The sequence below is a fragment of the Tiliqua scincoides genome, chromosome 4, assembly GCF_035046505.1.
Source record: "Tiliqua scincoides isolate rTilSci1 chromosome 4, rTilSci1.hap2, whole genome shotgun sequence".
Taxonomy (NCBI): domain Eukaryota; kingdom Metazoa; phylum Chordata; class Lepidosauria; order Squamata; family Scincidae; genus Tiliqua; species Tiliqua scincoides.
In genome coordinates, this window is record NC_089824.1 from 149,285,370 (window position 1) to 149,298,907 (window position 13,538).

The 13,538-nt window shown below is 42.0% G+C and overlaps 1 protein-coding gene across 2 annotated transcripts in view; it reads right to left on the reverse strand.

Moving 5' to 3' along the window:
- The window catches only part of PDE4B (phosphodiesterase 4B), a 284,503-nt gene that overhangs the window by 238,783 nt on the left and 32,182 nt on the right, over positions 1–13,538 (reverse strand). The window contains exon 1 of one of the 2 annotated variants that reach the window (XM_066622877.1): positions 281–525. The exons of the other annotated variant lie outside the window; for it this stretch is intronic. Coding sequence (XP_066478974.1) covers positions 281–516 — 236 coding nt within the window. The 5' untranslated portion in view covers positions 517–525. Of the gene's footprint in view, positions 1–280; positions 526–13,538 lie in introns of those variants that run through there. 2 annotated transcript variants of the gene reach the window in all.

Consider the following 13,538-nt stretch of genomic DNA (forward strand, 5'->3'; position numbering starts at 1 on the left):
TTTCAAGATCAATTGCAGGATGAGATTGTCAGTATTAGGGCACTTAAGAAAGCTAACAATTCAAAAAAATAATGTTCAAATGTCGTATTTAGCAAAGGCTAATTACAATTCCCCTGAATTTGTTTTGAAAAAAAAACCACAAATGATGGATGCACAATTTATACAAAAATATATTATTTGACTAGTACAGCAGCTCTTGCAATGGATTGCAGGTTCTAAATGTAAAAAGCAAAGCCGCACACATCCTTTTGAACAGAAATTAATAACAAGGTCGTCTTACCATGTATGTGCCACTGTGAAACGCCGCCTTTGACGGATGCTTTTATTCACCAGCAACTTTCTGAAAAAGCATGGAGAGTTCCTTGGAGAACTGCGGGGGGACATTTTTGGAGAGGTGGGTCTGTTCCCCGGCACTCTGGGAAGCTCGAGTTCTAAATGCATTTGTTCTTTGAAAGTCTTTATGTAAATTTCTGACTCCGGAGCAGCAAGTTCCTTAGAAGAATCTTTTGCTGTCATAGCTTGGATGTTATGCTGGCTTTCTCACCATTCAGAAAACACAACAATAGCACAGCCCAGAGACATTGCTGCAGATTCAAATGCTGATAAATCGACAAGCTCTGTGCCAGTCATTCATGGAGGCTGGATCTGAATGAAAAAGCCTGCCTAAAGCAACAGCAGCATAATCGAAGAATAGATAAGTCAATCCTGTCAGAGAGAGCTTTATCTGCTCTGGCTTTCCCTCTGAAAATCCGCCAGCGTGCTTTCTGTGACAGTAGCCTCCTTGTGGATGTGGTTTGTCTGCAAGCTACATGGTGTGACACTCAGTGAATTCATTCAGCTGCGTATACCAGCTTATGAAAAATTCATAAGGACTCCCGATCCATCCTTTTCCATATAATGTTAAGCTGAAAACACCCAATCAACACAAATTGATTTGTTTCCCACCCCCCAGCCAGCATGACAGAGTTTCCTTGCCTATTAAAAGACCCCTGGAAAATAGTTCATTGAAAACCAGTATGTTTTATTTAAAAGGGTCTCCATTCAGAATTATCTGTACATCCCACACAGCAATTGCTCCACCCACACAGTGCTTATTGGTTCGACTTATTTTGACAAGTGGACTCGAGTTAGCCATTCTTTATACTGTACATAAAGGGTACTGTAACGTTATGTTAATCTGACTACTTCAAAACAGATCTTGTGCACATGCCAAGACACTGTGTTTTTATCATTTATAAACAAAGGCAAGGCTTGGAAGAATATATTATTAGAACAGCATGAAATAAAAGATATTCAACAAAAGGCTCTGCTGCAAGTATACAGCAAATTAAAAAAAAAAAAATTCCAGCACCTGCAATGGTAATAAATAGCAACATCAACTAATTAGCTACAAAACATGCTTTCCCATTTCTCAGCTTTTACAGAAACACTGCTATGGTGGAAAGCAAGAAGAAAAAGAAAATACCTGAGTCCTCAGATGTGAGCTAAAATTAAACAATCACAGTGGGCTGCTAACAAGGAAGGAGCCTCAAACGCCATTGTTTCTAAAATTTGTCATTTCCAAACAGTCACAAGTAGGTTACAAAAGTTAAAATTATAAAGCCAACCAGGTTTAGAGGGGCTTTCTGCAAAATGACCTCTAGCGCACACCTTCCTACTTAGATGCCCTCTTCCCCTTATGTGGGTGCAGCATTCCTTCCTTTTCTCCTCCCTCCCCGCTTCTTTTCAAAATGGAGTGGCAAGTACTACTTGAGGAGAGGGTGGCAATGGCAACAGTGCAGCTGTTCATGCACCAGCTGCCTCAGCACAGCATGGCTCTTTGTCGCTGTCACTGCTGCCAGGCAGTTGCAAGAGACACTAAGGTCTTTTGCTGCTGCCCAGTAACAATGCACCAACTGCGATAGCAGCAGCAACTATCAGCCATGCTTTGCCCAGGCTGGGAAAAGGCCATACAGCTTATTCCTTGCACACTCACTACTCAGTTTTGAAAAGATAGGAAGGAGGGGGGGAAGAGAGTGCCTGCATCACCACAACCCCTGCTTGCCAACAAGGTAAAAGGAAGGGTGTCAACCTAGTCACTGACTACTGGATGGATCCAACCTTCGGGGAGGGGGGGCAGAGACAGATCAGGCCAGTCACGGGTCTCTCAGGGTCAGCCCTGACTAAATAGACTTAAAACATTATTAAAACAAGACCATAAACAAGTGATGGGAGAATGCACAACCAACACGTCTGCTTCTTAAAATATAGTATTTCAGCTAAAAGGAGAACACAGTATCTATATGGTAGCTCTGGTCACCCTCACCCCCTCTTTACCCATGCCTCTAAACTTTACCTTCAATACTACTAGTCTCACCACTGCTTATTTTAAAACATTTATACCCCTTTTCTTGCTGATGGAATTCAATTCAAATTCAATTTAATAAGCAAATAATAAAATGTAAAAACAAATAAATAATAAAATAAAATATCCCAGAATAAAATATGCATCATCCAAAGCAAAAGCAAACTCAGTATAAATGACAAAAATAAGCCAGAAAAAATTACAGTGCCAGAGAACTGCAGTCCCCCAAAACCAAGGACACTACTAAATCAAATAAAAAACAGAGAAAAACCCAGCAACAAACACATAATAAAATATTAACCATTGCCAAAGGCACAACAAAAAAGCCATGACACCTAAGAAAGCGAAGCATGGGATTCATCTGGGCTTTGAGGGAAAGGGCATTCAAGCAGAAAGCTGGGAAGGGTATTGAAAATCATCAAGAAGATCAGCGAAACCAACAATGTCATGCTCCCTTTCATCCGTTTCCCAGTAAAACTCATCAACCAGAGCAACCAAGGCAATTTCAGTTCCAAAATCTAGCCAAAAGTAAAACAGACAGTCCAGACAGTTGGTATTACGCAGGAAAATGTGAAGCTGGGTTGCCACCACATGCCTGAGCACCTTCCCAAACAGGCTATTTAATACAGGGTAATAGTTTCCATGGCAATCTATTAACTACAGCTACCTTTACTATTGATTGTAAGTGGTTTTCTCTCATGGAGGCATGCATTCCCTTTGTTATCCAGGGACTAGGCCCTGACCTCACTGTTCTAATCATTCAGGGTAGGCAAAGTTTGAACATGCAAGTGACTGGTCACATGGCTCAAATATCCTGTTCATGTCTTCAGATCAAACAAGTTTGAAAGTATCCCATACAATCTAACAAAAAAGTATTCTGGAAGCCCCATTACTAGAGTTCACGCTAAAATAAGTAGATAAATTTTATCAACAAAACATTTAGTGTACTGATTTCAGAGGCCTCCAAAAATTTCACCTGCTTCTTCTAAGGACCATATCACCCAGAATGAGCCCACTAAATGGCACTAAATTGATATAATGATGGTGGGAGAAAAAAATAGTACTTTGTCATAACATCACCATAGAACAGGTCCAAAGATGAGTTCTAATGTTCTATCATGTTACTTATGGGTTTCTCTTCCTTCAGGGTTCTACTTGCAACAGAAACACTGCTTTCAATGAATATGTCTATTACACATTTAATAGATTTATATCCTACTTTTCAATCAAAATTGGCTCCCAAAGCAGCTTAGAACAATTGAAATCCACCACAAAGACAGATCTGCACCACAAAGACAGGGGAATTCTGCACTCACAGATATTGTTTCAGGCTACTGACTGATTGTTCCGGGCATTTTGTGTTGCCCTTGTCATAGCATACCTGACAAGTTTACTCCTTCTTGTGGATTTTTAATTGAAGTCAACTGCTGAACCTTGTTATAATAAACCACCTGTATTCTGAGACTGTGCAGTCCTGTTTTTCTACACAATGAAAGATGTATCACCAAATACTGCAGCAATCACAAGGGACCGCTGAAACATGGAGACACTAGTACTGACAAACTGCTGGAAATGATGGGGGAGAAGCATTCTTTTTGTCACTTCCCTCCAGCTTGTGGTGGCTGCCAACTGCTGGAAACAAATGTGTCCTTGCCTGATGACAAAGGAGTGTCCAGTCTGCAAGTATAACCCAACAAAAACAAAATAAGAACATAAGAACAGCCCCACTGGATCAGGCCATAGGCCCATCTAGTCCAGCTTCCTGTATCTCACAGCGGCCCCACCAAATGCCCCAGGGAGCACACCTGATAACAAGAGACCTGCATCCTGGTGCCCTCCCTTGCATCTGACATAGCCCATTTCTAAAATCAGGAGGTGGCACATACACATCATGGCTTGTAACCCGTAATGGATTTTTCCTCCAGAAACTTGTCCAATTACCTTTTAACGGCATCCAGGTCAGATGCCATCACCACAACCTGTGGCAAGGAGTTCCACAGAACAACCACATGCTGAGTAAAGAAATATTTTCTTTTGTCTGTCCTAACTCTCCCAACACTCAATTTTAGTGGATCTGGCAACTGTCAAGAGCAGACAGAACACTGAGAAGCTCTCATGATCAATTGCTGGAGGAGGAAGTCTTGGATATAAGCCCACCATTCTCATCCCACCTTCTCTAGTTGATGGTAATTGCTAAGTGCTGGGCTCTATGGTGTTTTTATCTAAAAAGAGCTTCCTATTAGAAGTGCATCCCAGCAAAATTTTAAAAAAATGTACAGATGACTGCCCTCAGGAAAGATCAGTAACCCAGAACCTTTAAAATACTAAACCCACAAGTTTTTTAGTAACTACAAAATTTCAGTGGGTGCCTGGCTGGCTGAGGCTCCAATTCTATCTCCAACCAGTTTACAAAATGCAACAGCACCAATGGAGTGCATGCTGCATCCCATGGTGGAGGGATGACCACATAGCTCAGAAGAGACTGGTAAAAATAATTTTGCTATTAAACTGGCAAGACCAGGCCAGCAAAGGGGGATAGGATTCTAGCATGAGAACATAAAGACAGCCCTGCTAGGTCAGGCAAAGGTCCATCTAGTTGAGGTTTCTGTATCTCACAATGGCCCTCTAGATGCCTTAGGGAGCACACAAACAATACCTTTATCCTGCTATCACTCCCCTGCATCTGACATAAAGAGGAAGACTATCTCTAAAACCCAGAGGTTGCATACAGTCATCATGGCTTTTAACCTGTGATGGACTTTTCCTCCATAAATCTGTCCAATCTCTTTTTAAAGGCGTCTAGGTGTCATCACCACATTCTGTGGCAAGGAGCTCCACAGAGTAATTACTCACTTTTGTCTGTTCTAACTCTTCTGCCACCAAACTTTAGAACTCCCTTCTATCCGCTCTATCTATCCCATGCATAATTTTTGATGTTTTTCCAGATTGATGAGCCCCAAACACTGTAGACTTTCCTCATAAGGGAGGTGACCCAACCCTGTACAGTTGGACCTCAGTATCTGTGGGAATCTGTTTCAGGACCACCCCCTGCAGATACCAAAAAACACAGATACGTGAAACTGCTGTTCCAGTCCATAGACTTTCCAGACATGACTGGAGATGTTCTCCAGTTGCGTCCAGAGGCTTTTCTGAGACCCAGAGAGGCTGTATGTAGCCTCTCCAGGCCTCAGAAAGACCCCTGGAAGTGCCTTTCTGACACCTTCGGAGGCTTTTCTGATGCCTGCAGAAGCCATACACAGCCTCTGTGGACCCCATAAATGACCAGACATGACCTGAGGGCCCCAAAAACAAATGGAGAACATGCCCAGTAGCTCAGGTATGTGCCTAAACCATGGGTTTGGAACCCACAGTGACTTAAATACATGGTACTCAAACCTATGGATATGGAGGATGGACCTGTAATCATTTTGATCACTCTCTTCTGCACCTTTTCTAGTCCCATTATTTCCTTTATGAAAAGTTGTGACCAGAACTGGACACAATACTCCAGACACAATCGTATAATAATACTGGCCATTTTATTCTCAATCCCTTTTTAATGATCCTAAGCATGGAACTGACCTTCTTCACAGCAGGGTCAACACTTTCTTCGAGCTGTCCACCACCAACCCACGATCTCTCTCCTGAACTAACACAGACAGCTCATTAGCATAGACTGGAAGTTTTGGTTTCTTGACGCAGTGTGCATTACTTTACACTCACTTACAATGAAGCGCATCTGCCGTTTTGCCACCGGTTCCCCCAATGCAGAGAAATCATTTCTGAGCTCTTCATAATCCCTTCTGGACTTCACCATCCAGAAAAGTTTGGAGTCAACCAAAGCACAGCTACCTTGCTGCTTATCCCCAACTCCTGTTTGCATCTGTGGTCTGACAGTGCACATAAGTGGTGCAACATTTGTGGCATCAGGCCAGCACTCAAGACCATTCGCTACAATTCGAGCCCAATACAATTGGGCTCTCAGGTTCCAATCCTATGTAGTGCGCATCAGCTCATCACCGGTGTGCACTGTTGCAAACGAGGTGTAAGGAATGTTTGCGGTTCTCAGCACTGGTGGAGCACTGGTGCTAGCTCGGTGCTAGGCTAGTGCCGGTGGAGCACCAGTGCTCCTTCGCTTGGCAGTTGCGCAGACCACTACACAGCGGAGAGGTAGGTGGAGGCATGGGGGGAGGTGGGGAAGAAGCATTCTGCGGCGGGGGGTGGAGGGAGGGTGGGGAAAAGGCAGGGAGGAGGCATGCTGGGGAGAGGGAGTGGTGCAGGAGGGAGCTTCCATGTTGGGCCACCCGCCTGACATGGAGGTGCTTAATTCTATGCCTACCCTTGGGTTGCCCTAGAATCGAGTAGCCCTATTGTGGGACAACTTGCCTTACCCGGAGGAAGAAGACATAAGTTTCCTTCTCCCACGGACCCTCCCATTTTCGGCGCCGCTGCAGCGCCAGGCAGCTCAGGATTGGGCTGCCCGTCTCTTAAGAGAGAAATAGATACACATCATTTAAGCTTAAGTGAAGTAAGCAAAGTGTTACAGGGGAGAAAGACTGAGAAACAGAAAATGCAGGTGTGTGTGCGCGCGCGCAAGTGAACTTACTGGAGTTGCTCCCCAATACATTTTTCCCTCATGCAGTTTAAAGCAATGAAGCAGGAGTAACTTTTAGCTCATTGAAAATGCAATGTGTAACTTGAGTATGTGATAATAAAACTAACAGAATAATAAACTTATTTTAGTGGATTGATCACAGAAAATGTAAGTTTATCTAAGATATGATGCAAACTACATTTAGAAAAACAATACCAGCTTTAGTCATTTCAAGTATTCATTTGACATAAGAATAAGTTTTTTCAAACAAAGGTGAAATACTGATATATGAAAACCTCAAAAATAGAAAAGATTAATGGTCTGTAGTTATAGGCATACCAGAAATTTCTACACCTACATGCTACTACATACGTATAATACAACTTACATATAGTACAAACCTACTATACTCCTAATTTTTCCATTAAATAAAATGACAGCACAATTGCATTTTGAGAACGTGATTCAACTGAGCAGAAAACACCCTGTTCTTTACTTCCACTGTTTCTCTTTATCCCGATATATGTCACCATGTTTCGCTCCTGTCAGCCTTTCAAAGTTCTTTAAAGCTATTGTTTTCTCAGTTTGCTATGTTTTCAGAAATAAGCATATAAGCATTTATTGGGAAAAGCACATGTCAGAATGTGAGAAAGGAGGTTTATCTGTTTTGCAGGTGCATTAGGGCACAATCCTAGTCAGGTCTACTCAGAAGTAGGTCGCATTTTGTTCAATGGGGTTTACTCTCTGGAAAGTGTGGTTAGGATTGCAGCCTCAGGGCCCAGTCCTATCCAACTTTCCAGCACCAGTGCTGCCATAATGCAGCCCCAAGGTAAGGGAACAAATGTTCCCTTACCTTGAGGAGGCCTCTGTGCCTGTCCCTTCACCACAGGATGTAGTGCATCCCCATTGGCACAGCTGCACCGGCACTGGAAAATTGGATAGGATTGGGCCCTCAGTAAGCTAATGTGGTTGAAAATGCAAGAGAAGAACTGGTCTTAAAACTCACCTGTTTTATGTACTGTATTTAAAATAAAACAGCTACAGGGTCCTAATCCACTGTAAGACAATAGCATTTGGTGAGCAATCATTTTGTGTGTGTGTGTGTGTGTGTGTGTGTGTGCGTGTGTTGCAGTAAAAATGTGAAATCCATTAGAGCTAGTTTCAACAGGTAAAAACATGAATCTGTTTTTATCTGTTTATCTGGTGTACTCCCTGGGGCATTTGGTGGGCCGCTGTGAGATACACGAAGCTGGACTAGATGGGCCTATGACCTGATCCAGTGGGGCTGTTCTTATGTTCTCATGTTCTTATGAAGCTCCTAAGCGTCTTGAGAGTTGCTGGTTCCAACTAGTCCAAATGTGAAGACCTGGAGCATCTTCGGAGATTCTCTTTCTGACTAGTAAGAACAAGTAAGTGCTGTATCAAAACAACCAGTGGTTGTGTGTTCTGACTAGACAGAACTCGAATCTCCAAGGACATCTAGGACATTTTCACTAGTTGGAACGCACAGTGACAGATTTGGGGTTTTTACAGTAACGTACAATATGTGTACACACACAACTCTCTGGTTAAATCCATCCAAGACAGATTTAACATCATGTGCAGTTTGATCAGGTGCATTTGACATTTCTGCAGCTGTTTAAAGAGCAAGTAGTTCCGGAAGCAGAGCAGCAGCAACTGACAACCACCCTCCAGGAGGCAACCTACAGTGAATGATGGGGGATTGTCTTTGCACTTCACAGAACCTCCTTCGCTAATTAAAAGTTTTCAATCATAATTTACAGTTTCTTAAAAGGAGTGCAGTTTAACAAATGAGAAAAATTAAGCATCAAATCTTACCCACCACCTCAATTTGTGATGATATGCATGAGTTATTCTTACTGACTCAGAACAAAACAAGCACTGACTCTTACAAATCAATCACAAGATTTTACTTTTATAGAGGATTGCATACTGTAGCAGACACTTTTTAGGTGGCAGTTCTCTTGTAGTTAAGCCGGGGTGTATGTCAAACTATTCCTATTTAGCCCTAGCATACTGTCATTTCCAGAGGTTACCTGCTGTTATCTCTGTGTATTTTCTTTCTTTCTTTCTTAAACAGTGGTGAGCCCCTTTCAGACTGGGAAAAAATTCTTTTATTTATTTTTCTGTGTAAAACACTTTGTGAAGTTTTGTTGAAAATCAGAATATAAATGTTCATAATAAATAATAAAAATAATGGAGCATGAGCAATCCTGAATCTCCACTTGGCAAGATCTGCACATTTTGTGCAGAAGAAGAAATCTGCAAAAGCTGGTAGGTATTTTATTTTTCTCCACACTTCTAATAGCAGCTCATACATAAAACATTTACATGTGCCCTGTTCTCAAAAGCTTGGAGTGAAATAAACACCCACCCACTCTTGAACATCAGAAGATCTCTCATCCTTCACATAAGGGTGTAGGTTTTCCCATAATCTCTCTGGCAAAATCTGCACCACTGTGAGGATCCAGAGTGTTCTTACACTCCTTAACTCTATAAAGTTTTTATTTGAATGTTTAATATATCACCGACACTTATTTTCTACAGTTATAATATTTTAAAGCAGATATTTTCTAATTAACATACTGGAGGGAAAAATGGTTGGTGTGATTAAAGTGTAAATTAAGAAAATTATTGAATAATGTAACCAAATGCATTTCAGTTTAAGCCAATGGTGGCCCTAGCCTTAACCTCTATATCCTTTCAGAGCTTTGTTTAAGCCACAGCAGGAGAGGAATCAGCCCAAATTTTGATATTTCTATACCAAGTCTTAACCCTGAAACATGCAAAGTAGTGATGAAGGAGAACAGTTCTGAAATGTGCAGAGTGCTTTTTTTAAAAAAAATAAATCAACAACCACCACAGCCAACCCTCACAGGGTAACTAGGTAGTTGTACAAAGACAAAGCATAAAAAAACTTGTTAGAGTACATTGATGGTGAAGGCAATCATCTTGCCTGCATTCTCCTCCAGTCAGAATATGGGAAAAATACAGACCAGAACCAAAGCACTTAGACAAAAATAGAGGCAGCATGGATGCGAAAAGTAGTTTACACTTAGGTCAATTAGAGCTTCAGAATGTTAGGATAAACGAAACAATTTCAAAGAAGTTAACTTGTTTGACCTCAGTGCTCCCAGTTCTCCAGAAATCATGTCAACAGATCATAGGACTGCAGTAATATTCCCCAGCTCAATATTCATAAAATCTTCTCAACACTCATAATTGAGTCCAGCCTGAACTGAACTAAAAATAATGAGTGCTATCAGACTCTGAAACCTGGAAAGAAGGTGACCATACTTGATGAGATTCAGTCTTCCCTGGACACTCAAGGAATTCTCTAGGCCAGGGGTCTCTAAACTTTTCAGCCAAAGGGCTGCATCAAATATCTAGCAGTGTCAAGGGACGGAAAAAAAATTAAATATAAAATTTAAATAATACATTAGAGATGGAACTTAGATGAATGAATAAATGAATAGGCTCAAATATCCAGGACTTCTCCAAGCACAAACACAGCCCAAGAAATAAAGTACATACTTAAATGGACCCCCATTCCCCCACCCCACAAGCACAACTCTGGTTGTGTTTGGTCAACTGGGTCAGAGGCTCTTAGGGGTTGGCTGCGGGCTAGATAAAGGCTGGCCATGAGCCACATTTGGCCCCCATGCCGGGCTTTAGAGACCCCTGCTCTAGGCCTCTATATAGTACCTGAAACTCCAGGTTGCCATCTTATCATTCAGATGTGTTGCTTACAATTTATAATTAGAACCATGAATTCTTTAACATGCTTAATGTAGGCTTTTCCCTTGACAGAATAGTTAGAAGTTATAGCCAATGTAGGCCAAAATGTCTTTCCTCCTGACAAACATTACCTGGTGCTCTAGCCCTGAACTAGGCTGACTATAGTTTATAGAAATCAAGGAGCTGATCTTGATCTATCCATGTGTGGCTTCTACATTCCTAAGAGAACATACCGTAGCTGTAATCCTATACATACTTATTTGGAAAGAGGCCCCACTGAACTGAGTAGAAATTACAGTGCAATCCTATGCAAGCTTACTCAGAAGTAAGTACAGTGTGTTCAAATGGGAATACTCCCAGATAAGTGTGCAAAGGATGCACAGTTAATTCCAGATAAAAATCCACAGGATCAGGCTGTACCTTCCACCCTCTGTTCCATAATAATGGCTGCAACTGAGATAAAGCTGGCTTCTCAATAGTTCTACCCATAGACCACATACAAATGATGAAGGAACCAAAATTTGTCCACAATGGTTGGTCTATATCTCTGGTTCATTAAAGAGCTCTACCAAAAGTACAATTTTGCAGAGCCAATACATATTTTATTTTAGAAGCAAAGTTCAAGGCTGAAAATACTTTCATAGTTGCATTTTAACCATCTTTTTATTCTAGAATGTACAGGTGTTCCCCATATCCATGCATCTTTTTAGATGTCTCCCACATCCTTGCATCTTTTTAAATTGTGAGCCCTTTTGGGACAGGGAGCCGTTAGTTGTTTGATTTTTCTCTGTAAACTGCTTTGTGAACTTTTTGTTGAAAAGCGGTATATAAATACTGTTATTAATAATAATAATAATATCATCATCCATGGTTTCACTTACCTGTGGTTCACAAATCCCACCCCCATGGCGCTCATGATTCACCTCTCTTTGTCTGCCAAGGCTTTGCACAACACAGCTATTTTGCTGTACTTACAGAAAGCTGTGAATTCAAAAGCAAACACAGAACACTACACTACACTTCTCTGCTACAGAAGACAGCAGAGAGAACTAACAGGAGTCTAGTATTATCTGTCTGCTTCCTCTGCTGTCAACTTCCCATTCATGTTCTCTCTGTTACCTCCTGAAGCAGTGCACCTGTTGCAGCCATACTTTGATCAGACCTAATCACAGTGGTCCATGCTCTGCTGACATCAAGAGGACTATTGTAACATGCTGCACAAGGGGTCACCCTTGAAAAGTGTCCAGAATCCGCTGCTAGAGTAGAATAGGTTGCAGGGGCTCCATGTTTCAACTCTGTCAGGCCACTGCTCCAGCTTCCAATTTGCTCTGAGGTACAATTCAAGGTGCCGGATTTAAAGTTCATCATGGTTTGATACCGAGACATCTAAACAGCCACCCTCTTCCGTGACAGGTAGCCCATCCCCTAAGTTAGCAGTTCCCAAAGTGCTGGGACCTGCAACACCCCACATACTGTGTTCACCGTGTGCGGCTCCTAGAAGTAACTGGCGATGATGTCATCACCAGTTACTTCCAGGTTCAGAGACATTGTGTGCTGCTTAAAACAGTGGTCATGCAGCATACAGTTTTGATGTGCCGGAGCTTTTCTCGCTATGCCTAGCCACCAACTGCTCTTTGGAGTGGCATGGTGTTGTATCCCTACTGGTGCAGTGGGCAGCCCAGGCTGCCCCAGCAAGTGCCTTGCTACAGCCCAGGGTGTCACAACATAGAGTTTGGGAACTGCTGCCCTGAGGTCATTGGAGTGTTTCTTCTGTGCGTGCCATCCCTGGCTTAGACCAGGTTGGCAGTCATAAGAGGTTGGGACTTCTGTGTGACAGTACCACAACTTTGGAACTCCTTCCCATCTGAGTTAACATCTATGTCCTCCCTTACAGCCTTCTGGCGAGCACTTAAGATTTTTCTTTTCTGTTTAGCTTTCCTACTTTAAGTGTTCTGTTGGCTTTAGTTCCTGTTAAGCTTCCCCTAGGTTTTCTATTATTGGTTTCTGGTATGAGCCTGATAAATATTGGGTGGTGCTGCCTTCATTGTTTCATTTGCTGTTTTTCCATTTTTATTGTATTTATATTTTCAGTGTGTGTATCGTGTTTTAATGTATTTGTTGTGAGCCGCCTTGGGAATTGTGGTTATGAAAGGTAAGGCAGAACAGAAATGTTTTTAAATTAAATGATATTATTCTTACTCTTACTGGGGTACATGTACCGTGTGGACTCTTGCCAGGACCTTTAGGGGTACTCGAAAAAGAATTGAATAATGGCAGTTAAAGGCAGGTCTATATTGGAATGCCTTGTGAGACTGGCAAGGCAGGAAGGAAGGAAGCCAGCTGGCTGTGAAAGCCCCAGCAACTGCTATTTTTTGGTCATTAAATTGTGTATTATCATATATGAACCAGTAGTTGAAAACACATGCATTTCAAATAACAGCAACTATATTAATTACAAACATCTTGCTAATATGTGGGGTACAGTTTATGGAAATGGGCTGCCAAGGGGTACACAAGTGAAAAATGTTGGGAACCACAGTTCTTAACTGAAAGTTTTCTTAAGAACATAGCAGCCCCACTGGATCAGGCTAAAGAGGCCCATCTAGTCCAGCTTCATGTTTTCACAGAGGCCCACCAGATGCCTCAGGGAGCTCACAGGACAATAAGATACCTGCATCCTGGTGACACACCTGGCATTCTGAGGCAGCCCATTTCTAAAACCAGGAGGTTGCATGTATCAGTTTGTAAGTTGTGATGGACTTTCCTTCTAGAAATCTGTCCAATCCCCTTTTAAAGGCATCTAGGCCAGATGCTATCACCACATCTGGTGGCAAGGTGTTC